Genomic DNA, 16,857 nt, shown 5'->3' on the forward strand with positions numbered 1-16,857 from the left:
GACTAGTTCGGTTCCCAACATTTTTGGCCGCCCAAAGTGGGCCAGCCTAGGCTCCAACAAAAAAGAATATACCATGGATGGTATTGGTCTAGTGGGACTGAGCGCTGATACCTGCTAAAAAAATGGCAACACTTTTACCATAAAATATACAGGTGAATATTTGCACTAAGTGGAATAAAAAAAAAAAAAAAGATTAGAAAAAGCCTCGTGTCAGTTTAAATCAGGTTTTATCATGAAGTCAATCAGATTAAGACAGATTTTGCTGGTAAATGATTTACAAAAGTAAAACTTTGGTTTTCAAAGTTGCTTTCTGGATTTTGGAATCACAGATGAGAGATGGTGGATCTGCACTACCATCATGTAAGAGACCCTGTGCTTGCCATGTAGTGAACACTAAGATATCAGTACTGTTCATTTGTGAGAAAGTCTTGGGTGCATAATAAATTATGTAGGCAAGTTAGTGGATCAGTGTGGGCTGATGATACCAATGTAGGCAGCAGGCCTACATTTCAAGGAGAGAAAGGCCTAATGAAGGCTGTGCCACTAATGAGCAAACTTTACTCTCAAATTTTAACTAAAGATTATTGAAAATGAAGATGCAATCATTTACCTTGCAGAGCTGTTACAACGGTTAAATATCTCAAGAAAGATGGTGCAGTGTGCTGCACATAAGAGGTCTTAGAGAAAGACTGCAAGCAAAGCCTTTCCTTAGTCCTCCCTTCCTCATCTCTGCCTTCCTTTCCCTTGGCCTTTTCGCCTTCTTTCAATACAATCTGTAACATACCCAACGTATCACCAAAGCAAAACAAGTTGTAAGCTGTAAACTTAAACATCACATAAATATCCCTACTAGTTTTTGCCTAAATAGATTAAATGCTGAATTTTTATAATAGCAAAGAACCTGAAAAATCACTGTGAGAAACAGTGTGGATGCCTAGGCTGTGGGGTTGTAGCACCTCTTCACTATACACATATATGTTCATGGTACAATTCCACTTTCACATTTATTTGCATTTTAAAGTAAAAAAAAGGTTAAGATGTAAGGTCACATTGGAAAAATACATAAATATTTTGTACAATAAACTGGTTGCCACAGGTCCATGGCTGCTGTGATCTCTGCCTAGTTCCTTTCACAAGGAAGGTTTATTTCCTTGTGAAATAAGGACAACCAGACAAACAAACAAACAAACAAACAAACAAAAAACCCCCCAAAGAACTGCTGAAAAGAAGCACAGCAGGTTTTTCACTCACCATAGAGTCTTTCAAGATGTGCAGGCTGCTTTTTGTACTCCTCTTGTAGATGCTCTGCCTCTTCTAGAATACAGCGGTACTCCGGAATCAAAAAGTCTGTGTTTCCCTCATGAACCTGCAATTCCTTATTTAAAATAAAAAGAAATAGAAGCACCTTAATGGTCAGCTTTTATTTAGTGTGACAATGTGTTTATAACTTAGAAAGCCCAGAGCTAACAGTTGTGGTCGTGACCCACCACACACACCCTTACCTTCAAGGCGTCAATTAACTGCACTTTCTTAGCCAGAAGCAACTGATACTCCAGCTTCGGGTGAATTAGCTTTAAAGTATGCTTGACTGACACTTCATTTATATCTAGAAGAAGTTGGTCAGGCACAGTTAAGTCACTTTCATGAAAAACATTGCTATTATAACTGTAAAAAATTGGAATGAACAATTTCCTTTTTTTTACCGTATGATATGTTGAGATTAATTTTCCTTTTTGTAGCTTCTTTAGAAAGCACATCTTTTAGGATGGATATTGTAGAAATGTTGTCAGATTTAAAAACTCCATCTCCTTTTCTACAAAATCAATATATTTTTAAAGAAAAGTTGTAGGAGCATGTGACTATAAATACACTCTAGCTCATAAAACAAATATTAATAGAGATAAAGTTACAGGTTAGCCCCCACACAAGAACAGCAGGAAACTTCAACACCCCATTCTTATTGATTGACAGACCATCAGGGCAAAAAAATAGAGATATCTTAAATGACATCATAAATTTAATTGGTTTAACAGACATCTTTAGAGCATTCCATCTAAAAACTGTAGAAAATTATATTTACAATTCAAATATCATGCCGGGCGGTGGTGGCACACACCTTTAATCTCAGCACTTGGGAGGCAGAGGCAGGCAGATTTCTGAGTTCGAGGCCAGCCTGGTCTACACAGTGAGTTCCAGAACAGCCAGGGCTATTCAGAGAAACCCTGTCTCGAAAAACCAAAAAAAAAAAAAAAAAAAAAAAATCAAATATCACAATAGATTTTATATAGACATTATTGGAAAATATTAATCTTTATATATTCATCTTTACTAATAACATTTTTACATTCATTAATTCTATTTAATAGCTTCTGTTGAACATTATAGATTTTCAGTTATTTTGAAATTATTCCTGTCTTTAAAAAATTAAAAATAGGTGTTTTACACGACGATTTAACAATTAATCTGATTTACCTGTATACACACTCAAGTTGTGTATCCAGAAAGGTATTCTGAAAGTAAAATGTTGCGCATTCCCCTGCTGGAGGCTTTTCAGGAACTTCAGGCAGGCAGAACACTACCCAGGAGTGAACTTCTGCAAAGCTGAACTGGCCTATTAGAGTCAATGTGTTCATGGGCCTGCAGTTGAACAGCAGAGGCATACATTTGTGTAGAGCAAGGAAAAACTATACATACACATTTATAAGCAGAATTTCAAATACAGCTAAACATCTTGTCCTATTAATTTTTTAACTTTTATACAGGGGCTCTCCGTGTAGCCCAGAAATTCACTACATAGACCAGGCTAACTGCAAAAGCATGTCAGTCTTCTTGCATGAGTCTCCCAAGTGCTAGATAAGAGTTACAGGTATGAGCTACCACTCTCAGCTTTAAATCAGTACTTTTAAAAAAGTTTTCTAAAATTAATATTACACATCAAACATGAACATTTTAATTTTATAGATGAAACTCTGGATGCCTGCCTATTCTTATATTTGCTTGTGATAGGTGCCTTACAGTTGGGTGATGTAAATAGCTCTTCTGTTCATAGGAACATGCTTTGTAGATTAAATTGAGATTATTCAAGTCAATTTGCTTGTTTGAAAATGTATCTGGTATCTGTATTACACAGACCACAAAATGTATGAGTCATTTAATGAAAATAACTAATTGTGAAGCCCAGCAGCTGGGCCTGAGGTAGGGCAGGCACAGATGTGAGTATTTATTCTTTACTAGCTGTGAGCCAGTGACAAGTTAGGAACCAGTACCTTCTACCTTTTCTGGATTTAGTTAAACAACTTCTATTAATTATTATAACGAAGTAAGGGAGAGACTGAAAAATAAATCATAACCAGGAGTGGTAGCCTACATATCTAATTCCAGCACTCAGGAGGCTGAGCCAGGAAGATCTGGATCAAGACTCAGTCTGGGCTACAGAGTATGAACCTATCTTCAAAACATAATTATCAGTCAATCAAACAAAAGAGCTTAAAAGACAAATGGATAATTACGAATAGCTGAGAAAGCACAAAGCATTAGAAGGGGATGTTCACAAGGCACTTCAGTGGGATATAGAATCAAGCTAGGAATCAAAAACTAGATAGGACTTGTGAGATGTCAGAGTAATCCTCTCATCTGCAGATGGAAAACCTAAACCAGAGAACTAACAAATCACATAGGAATACGACAGAACCGAGTCTCTGATTGCCGGTGTTCACTGTTCTTTCCGTGGTGATGCTGGGTCCATTAATGTTAACCTTGACTTTTAAGCAAAAAATACAACCAAAAAGGATCTATTTTTCAGCAAACCTGGTGGCCACATACGTAATCCCAGCTATTTGGAAGGATTGCAAGTTTAAGACTAGCCTGGGCAACTAAGTGAGACCGTGTTTCAAAATAAAAGATATAAAAACTCTCAAGATACAGCTCAATAATAAATTATCTGCCATACAGGAGCCCCTGGGCTCTATGTAAAACAGAAAAAAAAAAAAAAAAAAAAAGGCCAAAAAAGGAATTCTCTTTAATGTTTCACAGAAAATTTCCTAATAAAACTTCCCCCTCTTATCATATTCTAATTATATATCCTTTAACATGTAAGTTGCATTAGAAAGAACATGGGCTTTGGCTTCTAAGTACAGCTATGGCACATGTATCAAAAGTGGGCTACTTTTCCAAGCCTCTACTTCCCATTTGCAAAACAGAGACTTAACCTGTCTTAAGAATCAAGAGGTGAGGACTGAGAGATGACTCAGCAGTTAAGAGCACTGGCTGCTCTTCCAGAGGACCAGGGTTCAATCCCCAGCAACCACACGGCAGCTCACACCTGTCTTTAACTTTAGTTCTAGGGCTTCTGATACCCCCACACAGACATCCATGCACACAAAACACCATACCTAACACAAGACCTGCACACAAGCTCACACCAGGCAACATCTTAGCACAGAGGTGGAGAATTGGGCATGAAGTCCAGTTTCTAAGACAGAAGCTATTTGAAATTGATAGCTGCTGAAACAGAGAAAAATCAGTCTTCTTCAGTGGAATGACACTGGGTCATCAACCACACCAGGGCAGGCCCCATTCTAAAGAGTTAGTCTGCCAAGACAACTGAACTCCTTGTTCATTTGGCTTTTTGCTGTTGTTTTAAGAGAATGTGGTTAATAAAGATGGGTGGATAGGCAGGTGGGGGAGGGTTTGAAGGCAGTTGGGAGAAGGGAAAAATATGGCCAAAATATATTATCTGAAATTCTCAAAGAATAAATAAAACATCTAAGTAGAAAAAATAAAAATATTAACTTTTGTAAAAAATTTAAAATAATAAATAAATAAACAAACAATCAAGATGGTTCAGCAGGTAAAAACACTCCTGCCAATCCTGGCAACCTGAGTTCAATCCCTCAGACTCACACAGTGGAGAGAGTACCAACTTCCTCACACTGTCACCAGACGTCAGCATTCACACTGTGGCACCTGCGCACCCACATACAACACATACAGTCAATAAGATGTAATCAAAATAAAAATAAAAGCAGACTTGACTGAATAATGTAATATCTTACAAATATACCACTCTCCCCAGCTCTATACCTGTTGTGATCAATAAAGTGAGTTCTTTGATGGAGTGAGAGAGGTTTGATGTGGTATTGGCGAACCTGACAGGTTTTCGGTTGGATTCTTGGAGTCACATATGCCTGGAGTGTGCCATACTGGCCTTCGATTGAACGGATCTGGTAACATAAAAGGAAAAAAGAAGAAGTTAGCAGCACAACTATATGTTCCTATGTTTCCTTAGGTATGAATGCCTCTGTCCAGTCTGTCCTGGACTATTCTGATGCATACAAAGCATCTCTCAAACACTTTCCATCATGAGCGTACAGGAAAACTTCAAATGATTCAGCAGTCTTAAACAACAATGATTATCCTTCCAGCTATTACCAGCATGGATTTTCAGTTCATCTGTCAAAGGTCAGATACTCATTCTCAGATAGTACCCTGTCTGTCCAAAAGATGTGTGTATAATATAGTTAAATATTCAGAAGAAAAATAATAAAAACTGGGCATTTTTGTCAAATAGAAAAGTAAATTCTTGAAATAACTAAAACTAAATTCAACTACTTCATTTCCCCCAGACTTGGGGATTATACAAAGGCATTGTTACAAGGCTGTTCACAGAAATAAATGTTTCCAGGAAAGAAAGTAGAGAGCGTATTATAACCAGTTACACCTGGACTGGAACATCCTTCCAGGTTATTTTGATATGGCTGCTTTGATCCAGAGAGAGTTGAAGCCAAGATTGACTTACTAATCTGCAAACACATAATATCAGAGTAATGCTCGAGGGGCGCTGCCTCTTTGACTTGTCTTGCCAGTTCTCTCTCATGCCACAAAAGTAACTGCTGTGACTGAGGTTTTATAGTTCATGCTTTTCCAGTACATGAAGACAATCATCTTTTATCTAAGTGTTAAATATAATTTAATGTTTAAAACAAAATTCTTTGCAAGTGTGGAAAGGAGAAAGGTGAAATTTTAACAAAGATGGTGAATAAGAATACAGAAAGAGCCAGTTATAGTGGCACAAGCCTTTGATTACAGCACTTGGTAAACAGAGGCAGGCAGATCTCTGTGAGTTCAAGACCAGCCTTGCCTACATAGTGAGTCGTAAGACTATGTAGAAAGACCAATCTCAAACAACAAAACAAAACAAACAAAAAAGAAAAATAGATATAAAAAACTCCAGCTGGGGGTTTAGGTTAAAAGGTAAGCTGACATTGGTAGCACAAGTCATCCGTAATAAAAAAAGAGCATTAAAACAAATGTAAGATATTTATAAAATTAGTTTAATATTGAATATGGCAATTAAGATTCATTATTTTAAAATTATACAATATGGAAAAGTAGGATAAAGGTGTAAGTCCCTTAAAATTTGACTTCTCAGCCATCTAGATCATTGTTCATTTGTATGGCTCTATTCATGTATAAACTGAAATGCATGCAACTCTGCATGGATGTGTTTCAGCTAGTGTGATAGTTTGTATCTGCGTGGCCCAGGGAATGGCACTATTAGAAGGTGTGGCCTTGTTGGAGTAAGTGTGTCACTGTGGGGAGAACTTTAAGACCTCATTCTAGCCGTCTGGAAGCCAGTATTCTGCTAGCAGCCTTCAGATGAAAATGTAGAACTCTCAGCTCCTTCTGCACCATGCCTGCCTGGATGCTGCCACGTTCCTGCCTTGATGATAATGGACTGAACCTTTGAACCTGTAAGCCAGCCCCAATTAAATGTGCTTATAAGAGTTGTCTTGGTCATGGTGTCTGTTCACAGCAGTAAAACCTTAACTAAGACAGATGTTGGTACTAGGACTGGGGTATTGCTGTGATAGACCTGACCATGCTTTTGTTTGGAAGAATGTGGAGTTTAGACTTTGGATTCGGAAAGCCATGTGTTGGGAGCCGACTTTAGCAGAAAGCGGCTAGATCAACTTTGCAGCCATCTGGAACCATATACCCTGACGAAAGATTTGGTTTTCAATAGCCTACAACAGCTGAAGCACACTCTGATATCCCACATATTTTGTGTTGCTGTTTACTGGCCCCAGCTGCAAGGTGCACGTGGTAGTCACGCCTGCAAGACATTGCAGTTCACGTGCTGTCCACGTGCTATCTACGCCATACATGCTCATAAGGCGCATGTGCTATCCACACCTGCAAAGCATTGCAGTGCACGTGCTGTCCACGCTATAGACGCCTGTAAGGCTTACGTCATATCAACACCTGCAAGGCACGTGGTATCCACACGCCTACAAGGCACGTGGCAAAAGCCTATAAATAGCTCCGAATTCCCTTCAATAAACGAGACTTGATCAGAATCTCTGTCTTGTCTCCATTCTTCGCGTCTCTTCCCCTTTATCCCCACTCTCTCTCTCGCTAGACCCTGACCCTCGGACCGGAACGGGCAGTACGGGCTGCAACAGTTTGGCGTCCAACATCGGGCTCCAGTAGAGCAACAGCCATGAATGGTTTAAGTGGGGTTTGATAGGCCATCCTAGTAGGAATATGGAAGACTTTGTTGCTGAGGGTGATTTGAAATGTGCAAGCCTGGTTCTAGAGGTTTCAGAGTAGAATTTTAACATGTGGCTGTGAGTCTGTTTTTGTGATATTTTGGTAAAGAACATGGCTGCTTTTTGCTTTTTTTGTTTGTTTGTTTGAAGAGTCTACCTGAGGCTAAGGTAAAGAGATTTCTATTAATTGCATTAACAAAGGAAGTCTCAAAAATAGCCCAGCAGAGACTTTGTTCTCTGTTAAGTCTCATGAAGAGCATTTTGAACAAGTGTAGCAAGCTTGGAAAGGAAAAATAAAAAATCTATGGTTCAAATATTAAAGGGGCACCAGGATGTGAAATGGAGCAGAATCCTGTATTCTAGGAGACAACAGATTAAGGGAGAGGGACTTTGGGGCAAGATCCTAACCAGCTAAATTTAGATCCATGCATGGTGGCACACACCTTTAATCCCAGAAGACAAAGCCAAGCAGATCTCTCAGTTCAAAGCCAGCCTAGGACAGGGTAAATTCTAGGTGAAGAAAAGTCCAGGTATGGTGGTGCACGCCTTTAATCTCAGGAGACAGGCATGCAGATCTCTGAGCTCAAGGTCAATCTACACAGCAAGATCCAGGACAGCCAAACTTAGGCAGTAAGGCATTTGGAAAATGAAAAGCTGGTAACAATGTAATAGAACAAGGGGGCCAGGTTCCAGCCCCTGCAAGCAGCAGAACTTGGTAGCTTCAGCCATAAAAGGGACTACTGAGACAACTGATGCTGGTTAGTTTGAGCTAAGAAATTAGCAGGAATTAAGAACAGACCAGCATTACTGAGGTGAAATCTTCTGGGAAGTTTTTTCTGAGAACACAAAGAAGCTGTTGTTCCAGAAATAGCCAAGGTTGTACCTCGTGCTGCAGCTGTACTTGGTAATGTGTAAGAGTCACCCAGGTGGTACTGGTTTTGAAGCATGAAGGGGTCATGAAGAACAGCTGAGGTTCAGCACTGTGAGAGGCCATGGAAGGCCATTGGTGAAGGTGCAGCCTCATTTGCAGTAGATAGCTCAGGACTGAAGGGGTCATGCAAATGATTTGAGGCTTGGCACCATGAAGAGAGGCTATGAGAGGCTATTGGTGAAGTCTAGTTGCGGCAGAAGAGCACAATGTATTGGAGATGCTAGTACCATGGGATGATCACTAAGAACAGTAGTTGTAGTGTATCAACCTGAGCTTTGAGTGCTACAGAGGGCAGAGCTGGAGAAGTGATACAAGCCCTTTGGAGGAGCCCAGAAGATCATGTGTGGATCCCAGACATGAAACAAGAAGCTGTAACACTGAAGTTGCCTTGAAGACCCTGAGATTTTTGAGATGCCAGCCACAGGATATCTGCTAAGTAATGCTGCCAATGGGGAGTGGAAACAGCCTTTATGTTGTCCTTATAAGAGTTGCTTTGGTCATGTTGTCTGCTCACAGCAGTAAAACCCTAACTCAGACAGCTAGATTAGACATCTTTGCTTCATTTCCAACATTCAACTTTCTCCTTTCTCAATATTAAAAAGAAAGAAAAAAGAAAGAATTCATTTATTTTTTCTAGATGGAACCAGTTGTACTAACACCAATTTTAACATGTTAAATTAAAAATTAATAAAAAAAAAATTGATGACAGTTTGAAATGGGCTGCATTCATAGAAAAGTCCTGTCTTATTTTCTTCTTCCTCCTCCTCCTTTTTCCCTTTCTTTTCTTCATTCCTTCCCTCCATTCATTTCTCCTCTCCCTTCCCATTATTTGAGCCAGGATTTATCTCTGTCCCCCGAGATGGCCTTGAATGCACCTGGCGTTTTTTCTGTTTCATAATTTTCCTGGGGCTCTTTTCAGGCATTAATGTTTTCTTTTTGAATTTAATATTATTATGCTCAGCTTTTTAAAAATAACATTGCTTTTCAAATGTACTGATATATTTTTGCTTGGTGATATAAAATTATGAAGGAGAAAAAAAAAAAAAAACAAGTGAGTTAAAGGCCAGCACTACAAAACAAAGACTAAAACAAAAGAACTTTTTTTTTTCACCAGAATAGAAGGTAATAATTATCCATTTGTGTGTGTATTTGTTGTTTGTTTTTTATATAGGTTCTCTTTTATGTGGTCCTGGCTGTCATGGAACTCACTGTTAGATTAGACTGGCCTTGAACTCATAGAGATCCTCCTGCCTCTCCCTCCTAAGCACTAAGGTTAAAGGTGTGTGTCACTAGGCCTGGGGTAAAGATAATTCAATGACTAGAATTCAATCAGCAAAATCTAAACAGTAGGAAAATACAATGACTACACAATTTCAATAATTCTGTTATATTTAAACCATGAATAGATAAATATATAAAAGCCAATCAGTAGAATTTAAACATTATACTTGATAATAATTGTCCAATTTTGATTGAAAATAGTATTATATTTTTTAAAAGAGCAATCATCTTTTAAATATGCTAAAATATTTACCAATAAAATATAAATCCACTGTATTTGCTTCAGAATGAGTTTAGGTGGCAAATGATAAAAGACAAGATTGCTATGGATTAATCACCACTCCAAGCATGCTTGGACTTTCCAGAATAGAACCAGCAAAGCCAAGCATGGTACACACATTGTAATCCCAGCACCCTGGAGACTAACTGCCAAAGTTCAAATCCAGCCTGGGCTACAAAGTGAGACCAAACTTAGTCCCTACTACCCATGCCCTGCTAAAAGGAAATAAATCTAGAAAATTCCTATAGGAGGGAACTTCCAGAGCAATGGTTCCAGAGAAAGTTACTGACTGAGCGGTCACTTAACATGTGTGGTGCCTAGGATAAACTAAAACCTCATTGACCATTCTTCAAACAGATTCATTTCACAGAGAATTTCAGTGCAGCAGAATGATATCATATGTAACACAAGTTCAGACATTCAAAAATAAAGGTAATGAGGCTGGAGAGGTGAGTGAGTGCACATGCTCACACCACACACAGAGACACATAAATACACAAAGTTACAACCCCAAACTTCTAAGACTTGTTCTTGAGCATCAAAAACAAAAATAAGGAAATAAAGGCAATTTCTTGCAATTTTACCTTGAGCTCCAGCCTGGTGGTATTTGCCTGGCATCGATAAGTGGCAAGAAGAAAGTTGTCGTTTGACTGGAAGAATATAAAGTCGAGAAACAACAAAACACCATTAACAATAGTTTGCTACTTACTTGAGTAATGTTCACTTAAAAAAAATTAGGAACAGCAAGAAGTTGGTGAGGAGGGGCCATACACTGAAAGTGATAGCTATGTGGAGATGACTATTTGTCTTCCTACTTTTTAAAATAGCTCAGATTTCCAAAATTTCTTAAGAAGCCACAGTCCAGGAAACAAGTTTTAAATTAGCATAAAATAAGCTTTTCAAATACTCCCATGGTGATGTAAATAAAACTGGCTAGTTGCTTTTTAAGACAGGGTGCTATGCATCCTAGATTGCCATAGCTCTGTAACCAGGCATACCTAGGACTTCTGAGCCTCCCGTTTCCTCCAGAGTGGTGAGATCACAGGCTTAAACAGCTCTGCCAGGTTCAGGAAGTGCAGGGTATGGAGCCCTGGGCTTTGTTCATGCAAGCACTCTACCATCTGGGCTACATCCCAGACCCCACATAATTCCTTACTCTATCAGAGCAAATCCAGAATAAACATATTTATTACACTTGTTATTTCTCTGGGGAGGGGTGAGACAAGGTAACTGCTAACTAGCTTAGGATGAACTTGAGCCCCTGCCACCTCCAAGTGCTGGGACTAAAGGTGTGAGCCACCATGACCAGTTCACTAGATTTGTTTTCATAGAAGCAGGATCTTCATGTTTAGTCACAAAAAACATGATAAACCTTATATCAATGACATGAATGATTTAAAGTTTCTTCACTTAACAAAAGGAAAATGTTTACTATGAAATTATATTTAAAATAAACTTATCTGCTGGGTATGGTAATGTACACCTTTAATCCCAGCAACGGGAGACAGAGGCAGATAGACCACTGTGTTTGAGGCTAGCCAGGGCTACATAGAAGGTTTCAGCCAAGCCATGTTATTTACTGAGATTCTGCCCCAACAGTAAATAAATGAGCAAAATAAGCCCTTCATACTTCATGTAGTTTTCAACTTTTTCTTAATCTATGCTTTAAATTTCTTTTCTTATTTCCTTTGGTAGTTCTGGGGTCATATCCAGAACATGCTAAGCAAACATTCTACCCCCGAGTTACACCCTCATCTGTATTACTTCCTTTAAAAATATGCACATAACTACCTACCAAATCCAGTCATCATCTCTTCTCTGGTCATCTTCTCTAGTGCATCTAATATGAGGTTTCTCTTGTCTCTTAAGTTCTCTTCAGGATTCATACCCTGCTCTGAAACTGCTTTCTGCCAGTATGAATGAGAAGGAAGTGGTACAGCAGGCATGGCCCCCAATACTAGCATCATCTAATTACAGGTACGTCACAGAGACTGAGGGCTCAACAAAAGCCCACTGAATAACAGCTTTCTGTCAGCATGTGAGAAGCCCCAGAGTGTACCAGAAAGAAAGGGAGAGGAACAGATATATGCTAATGTATGTACAAAACCATAGCATTTTCAGGAAAAACTTTGAAGGGCTTCTTTGGCATGACATGACTGTACATGAAAGGAGAGGTAGCACCTGACGAGAGGTAAGTTGGGATATAATTTAAGAGCTGAAACAGAAAAACACTTCTATGCACAATCAAGATCTAGACTTACATCCAACAGGAAACTGGACCCTTTAAAAGGTTTTGAGAAATGATTCAGTGACATTTGTGCCTTACCCCTCTGGTGGCAGCACACAGCAGTCTTGAGGTGAGAGGCAAGACCGGAGGCAGGGAAGCTAAAGGGATAAGTTGTGTAGCAGGCCATGATAGGGCCCAGAGGGGCAGGGACATGAGTGCAGGGATGAGAGCCTTGGGGAGCCTGGCCAAGGCCTCAGGATCAGGACTTCTGAGGATAAAGAAAGGACAGGCAGATTCTAAGAGAAAAGCCCGCATGGGAACTATGCAAGCAGCAGCTTAGAACCATGACAGCACTTACAGATGTCACTCAGCGGTGCAACACAAACCAAGACAGGAAGGGCTTTGTTCATTTTTTTTTTTAAACTCACCTCTGTATCACAGCTGCTAAAGCTCACAACAGCAGAATTCTTATCCACATCCAGTAGATCTATTGGAACATCACTCTGTAGCAATGTTTAAAAGAGCAAAGTCAGACAGAAAACCTAAAGCATCCACAGAATGTTTACTCTGAGGATTCTCCCTAGTTATAGTTCATATGCCTTCAAATGTGAGAGTTGGAATACGCTCCTTCCCTGTTTGGTGGTGGTGTTTGAGACAAGCTCTCACCATGTACCAATGGAGAACTCTATACATAGACCGGGCTTACCTCAAGCTCACACCAATCTGCCCACCTCTGCCTTTCCACTTCTGGGATTAAAGGCATGCCTCACTCCTGGCTTCTCCATTTGGTTTTTGAAAAAGAGTCTTACCAGGGAGTCTGGCCTTAAAACTTGGGGTCCTCCTCACACTTCTGAGTGTTGGGATTATAACTGTGCACCACCATGCCCAGCTAATGGTTTATAGTTTTAGAAAGTAAGTTCAATAAAGAATACATTTCATTTTATAATCATGTATTCTTTAATATGTAGTTTATCAGAAATCATAGAACACTCTTATCTCTTTAAAGAATAATCTTTGTTTTCTGTTTTTATTAGTGAAAAGAGGTTATCATGGGCTTTAATCATGGAGACATCCTGAATATAAGTGTGGTGTGTGGATATATGAATGTGTGCATGTTCAAGCATGTGTAGGTGTCTTTTTTGGTCATTTTCCACCTTTGTTTTTGAGACAGAGTCTCTCACTAAACCAACTAGCTAGGCTAGCTAACCAGAAAGCCGCAGGGTTTACCTCTCTCTTCCTAGTGCCGGGGTTCTAGACACAGAGCTGCCTATGGATGCTCACCCACGTCCTAATGCTTGCATAGCAAGCACTTTGACAACCAAGCCATCTCCCAGCCGACGGCTTCCCCATTGGACGGCTCACGTTTATCAAGCTGAACTTCATCTGCTATGTAGACAACCGTGCGACCTCCTCAGCAGAGCAGTTTCTAAGAGAAAGCTGCTGTGTATGAGAGACTGGAGCTCCTAGAGAGGTTCAGTGTGACAGCCTAAGAACTAACACAACTGAAGAAGGTTCTTCTATTTCATTAATAATCGATTTCTTTATTGCATCTTTTTGACAGATATATTTCCTTCTTTCAATTTAATACCCTCTCATTTTTATGAGTTTTCATCTAATTATTTTCCATTTATCTTTTTCTACTTCATGGCTATCTTCTAACTTAAATTTAAAAAAAACAAAAAATAGTTGTTAGTTACCCCTAATTATTATCCCTAACTTCACCCTTTGAGATTATCTGCTTTGCCTATTGGCCTAGCTGGGATCTACTGAGTTAATAAGTAAGCTACCATCTTAGTGTCTAGAGATTCAGAAAACATTTTAATAAAGGCATTAAATATTGGAACCTTTCCTGCTTTGTTTGTGTGTGAGGCAAGGTCTCACTTGCAGCAATCCCTCTACCTCAGCCCTGCAAGTGCTGCAATTATAGGCTAAGCCATGGTACCTAACAGATACTGGAGTTTTCTTAGCCACATCATGGGTAAGATTCTGCTGGTTGTGGTGGTACATGCCTTTAATCCTAGCACTTGGGAAACAGAGACAGCCTGGTCTACGGAGTGATTTCTAGGACAGCCAGAGTAACATAGAGAAACACTGTCTCAAACAAACAAACAAACAAACAAGCAAACAACGACAACAAGATTCTCTTAGAAGGTGGCCAAAGAAAGAAATCCTGTAGGTCCTTTCTATTCCTCTTGGAAACTGAGGTTCACTCATCTTTTGGTTATATAATAAATAAAAGGTAAAGATAGCCTATAAGTAAGCTGACTACCTAACAGAAGATTTGTCAACATTTAAAGTTACTGTAAAGAATTAAAAATATTTACCAATACTAAGTGTGTATGACTGGTTTGCCAAAAAGACAGATCTAGCCTCATATTAAGAAACAAGGCACTGTGCTTACCTGTATTAAGACATTATCTATTGCAGTCCGCACCTCTAAGACGAGGCTGTAGCTAGCATCGTCTTTATTCAATGTGAACTTGTCATTTACACTGAATGAAGGGACCGTTGACTTTGCTTGGCTTGACTGTGAAGACTGTTGGTAATTTTCTCTCTCCTGAAGCACCTTAAACTGCAGAAATTCTAATTCAGTCCTGCAGAAAACACATACATAGTCTTATCTCCCACTGACATTTGAGATCCCCTGCAGTGTGTACAAAAAAAAGTGAGATATTTCTTTTTGAAAGACTAGGTTTACAGGTTAAGCTATTTCACACCAACAGGAACACTTTTGCTTCTATGACTGACCAAATGACTCCACATCATTTATCATTGATCCAAAAGCTAAAACATCCCCTCAATCCAATAACAGTAATATTAATAGAGCCATATCAAGGCAGGCTGAAAATTACCAACTCAACACATCACCATGGTGGTAGCTGCACACAGCACTGATCAGAAGAGAAACTAATACAAGAACACACAGCAGACTTAATGACAAACAAAAACATGAAGCCAGTTAGACATACACTTCTCTATAGGTCATCAAGGTAAATGCACAAAAGAGGGAGGAGGCCACCAAATATGAACACGTTGGAAACAACAAGGATGACGAATCAGTGGCGACACTGAAGTCCATCAACTGTTGCAGCAGATTCTCTGTGTTGTCAAGGGGTGTTTTGGTTGAAGGGAAAGGTTACATGCAAATGAAGTAACAGTTGGAGCAACATGAAGGTAGCTAGCCCAAATTTAGGGGGACGGGTCTGAGGAGATTCAATGGGATATATGCAATAAACAAAGGAAAATATTAATTTATCCAGGAAACATTTCTAATCAATACTACATATTTACCCCAGTGTTCCATGTGCTGAATGAACAAAAGAATAAAAATTTGTAACACATCTTATATTCTAGTATGATCAAGAAGGGGAAGACTACATCATTTAAAAAAAGGTATGGGGGGGGGGTGGCTGGAGAGATGGCTCGGCTGTGAAGATCACTGCTGCTCTTGCAGAGGACTCAAGTTCAATTTCCAGCACCTACACGGCAGCTCACAACTGTAACTCCAGCTTCAAGGACTCTGACAATCTCTTCTACGTATTGCACTGAGGAACTAATAATAGTGACTAGCTTTTAAAAAAAAGTATGTGTGTAGCTGGCCTTTGCCACTTGGTGGTTTCTTTTTTCCCACTGTTTATCCCCCAGTTTAACCCCTATCACTAGATAGAAGAAGAGGAGGAAGAGGAAGAAGAGGGGGGAGAGAGAGATCCTTGAATCTAATTTCTTTCCTTTTGTTTCTTCTTTGAGCATGACTATTAACAAATCATGCAGATCACACACACACACACACACACACGCACACGCACACGCACACACACACCCCACCCTGGCCCACCACCAACCTGCCTCTTGTGGCCCTAGTGTTTATATGTTCTTTGAAAAGTTCCCAGAATTCCAATGTCACACCGCTGCAGAAATCACCTGCAGCTGGCAAAACCACATCTCTGCTAGAGCATGAGACAAATCATAGTCAGCTGCTGCTATTGAGAGCTTTTGGAACCACTTCTAGGAATCTGGCATTTGTCACTGGGTTCAGACAAAGAAGTGGGCTCAGATAAGAATATTAGTAACCATGGGGCTTTGTTTACTGCTGTGCTGAATTACTACCTTAAGTGATCTCTTTGCTTACTACTTTACTTAATTACTATCTTATGTGATCTCCTTGTTTACTACTTTGGTTGGTTACTTTGTCTTTGCTCTAAGAACTGACCATGTTTTTTGTATATACCTAGAATGATATAAATGCAAGCTGGAGAGAGATAAATCTGCTTCAGCCTCAGTACGGGCTGGAGTCATGTTATCATTTTGTCTAACTGTTTCTCTTTTTTAATCCCTCCCTTGAGACTCTGTTGGCTGACTGAGCTGGCTTAGTCATGCTGCAGTCAGTTAGAAGCAGCCCCACATCTCTACTCCTGGGATTAAAATGAAAGCACATTTTTAAATTTCTGTATTTTTTAAAAAATGTCAGAAATCTCAGTATACATGTGTTTTCACATGTCTAAAATGCATGTAGATGCATTATATATGTGTGTGTATGCATGTGTGCCATATATGTGTGGAGGCCAGAAAGAAACTGGTGTAGGGTCTT

General features: G+C 39.4%; 1 protein-coding gene across 1 annotated transcript in view; it reads right to left on the bottom strand.

The window, feature by feature from the left end:
• Positions 1–16,857, bottom strand: part of Bbs7 (Bardet-Biedl syndrome 7) — a 34,586-nt gene that overhangs the window by 2,234 nt on the left and 15,495 nt on the right. Inside the window, exons 11-18 of the mRNA XM_034499796.2 lie at positions 14,671–14,863; positions 12,698–12,772; positions 10,627–10,692; positions 5,083–5,222; positions 2,473–2,637; positions 1,704–1,813; positions 1,503–1,606; positions 1,252–1,375 (exon numbers count right to left, since the gene is read on the bottom strand). Of these exons, the coding sequence (XP_034355687.1) occupies positions 1,252–1,375; positions 1,503–1,606; positions 1,704–1,813; positions 2,473–2,637; positions 5,083–5,222; positions 10,627–10,692; positions 12,698–12,772; positions 14,671–14,863 (977 nt within the window). The remainder of the gene's footprint in view (positions 1–1,251; positions 1,376–1,502; positions 1,607–1,703; positions 1,814–2,472; positions 2,638–5,082; positions 5,223–10,626; positions 10,693–12,697; positions 12,773–14,670; positions 14,864–16,857) is intronic.

The sequence above is a fragment of the Arvicanthis niloticus genome, chromosome 4 (genome assembly GCF_011762505.2).
Source record: "Arvicanthis niloticus isolate mArvNil1 chromosome 4, mArvNil1.pat.X, whole genome shotgun sequence".
NCBI lineage: Eukaryota > Metazoa > Chordata > Mammalia > Rodentia > Muridae > Arvicanthis > Arvicanthis niloticus.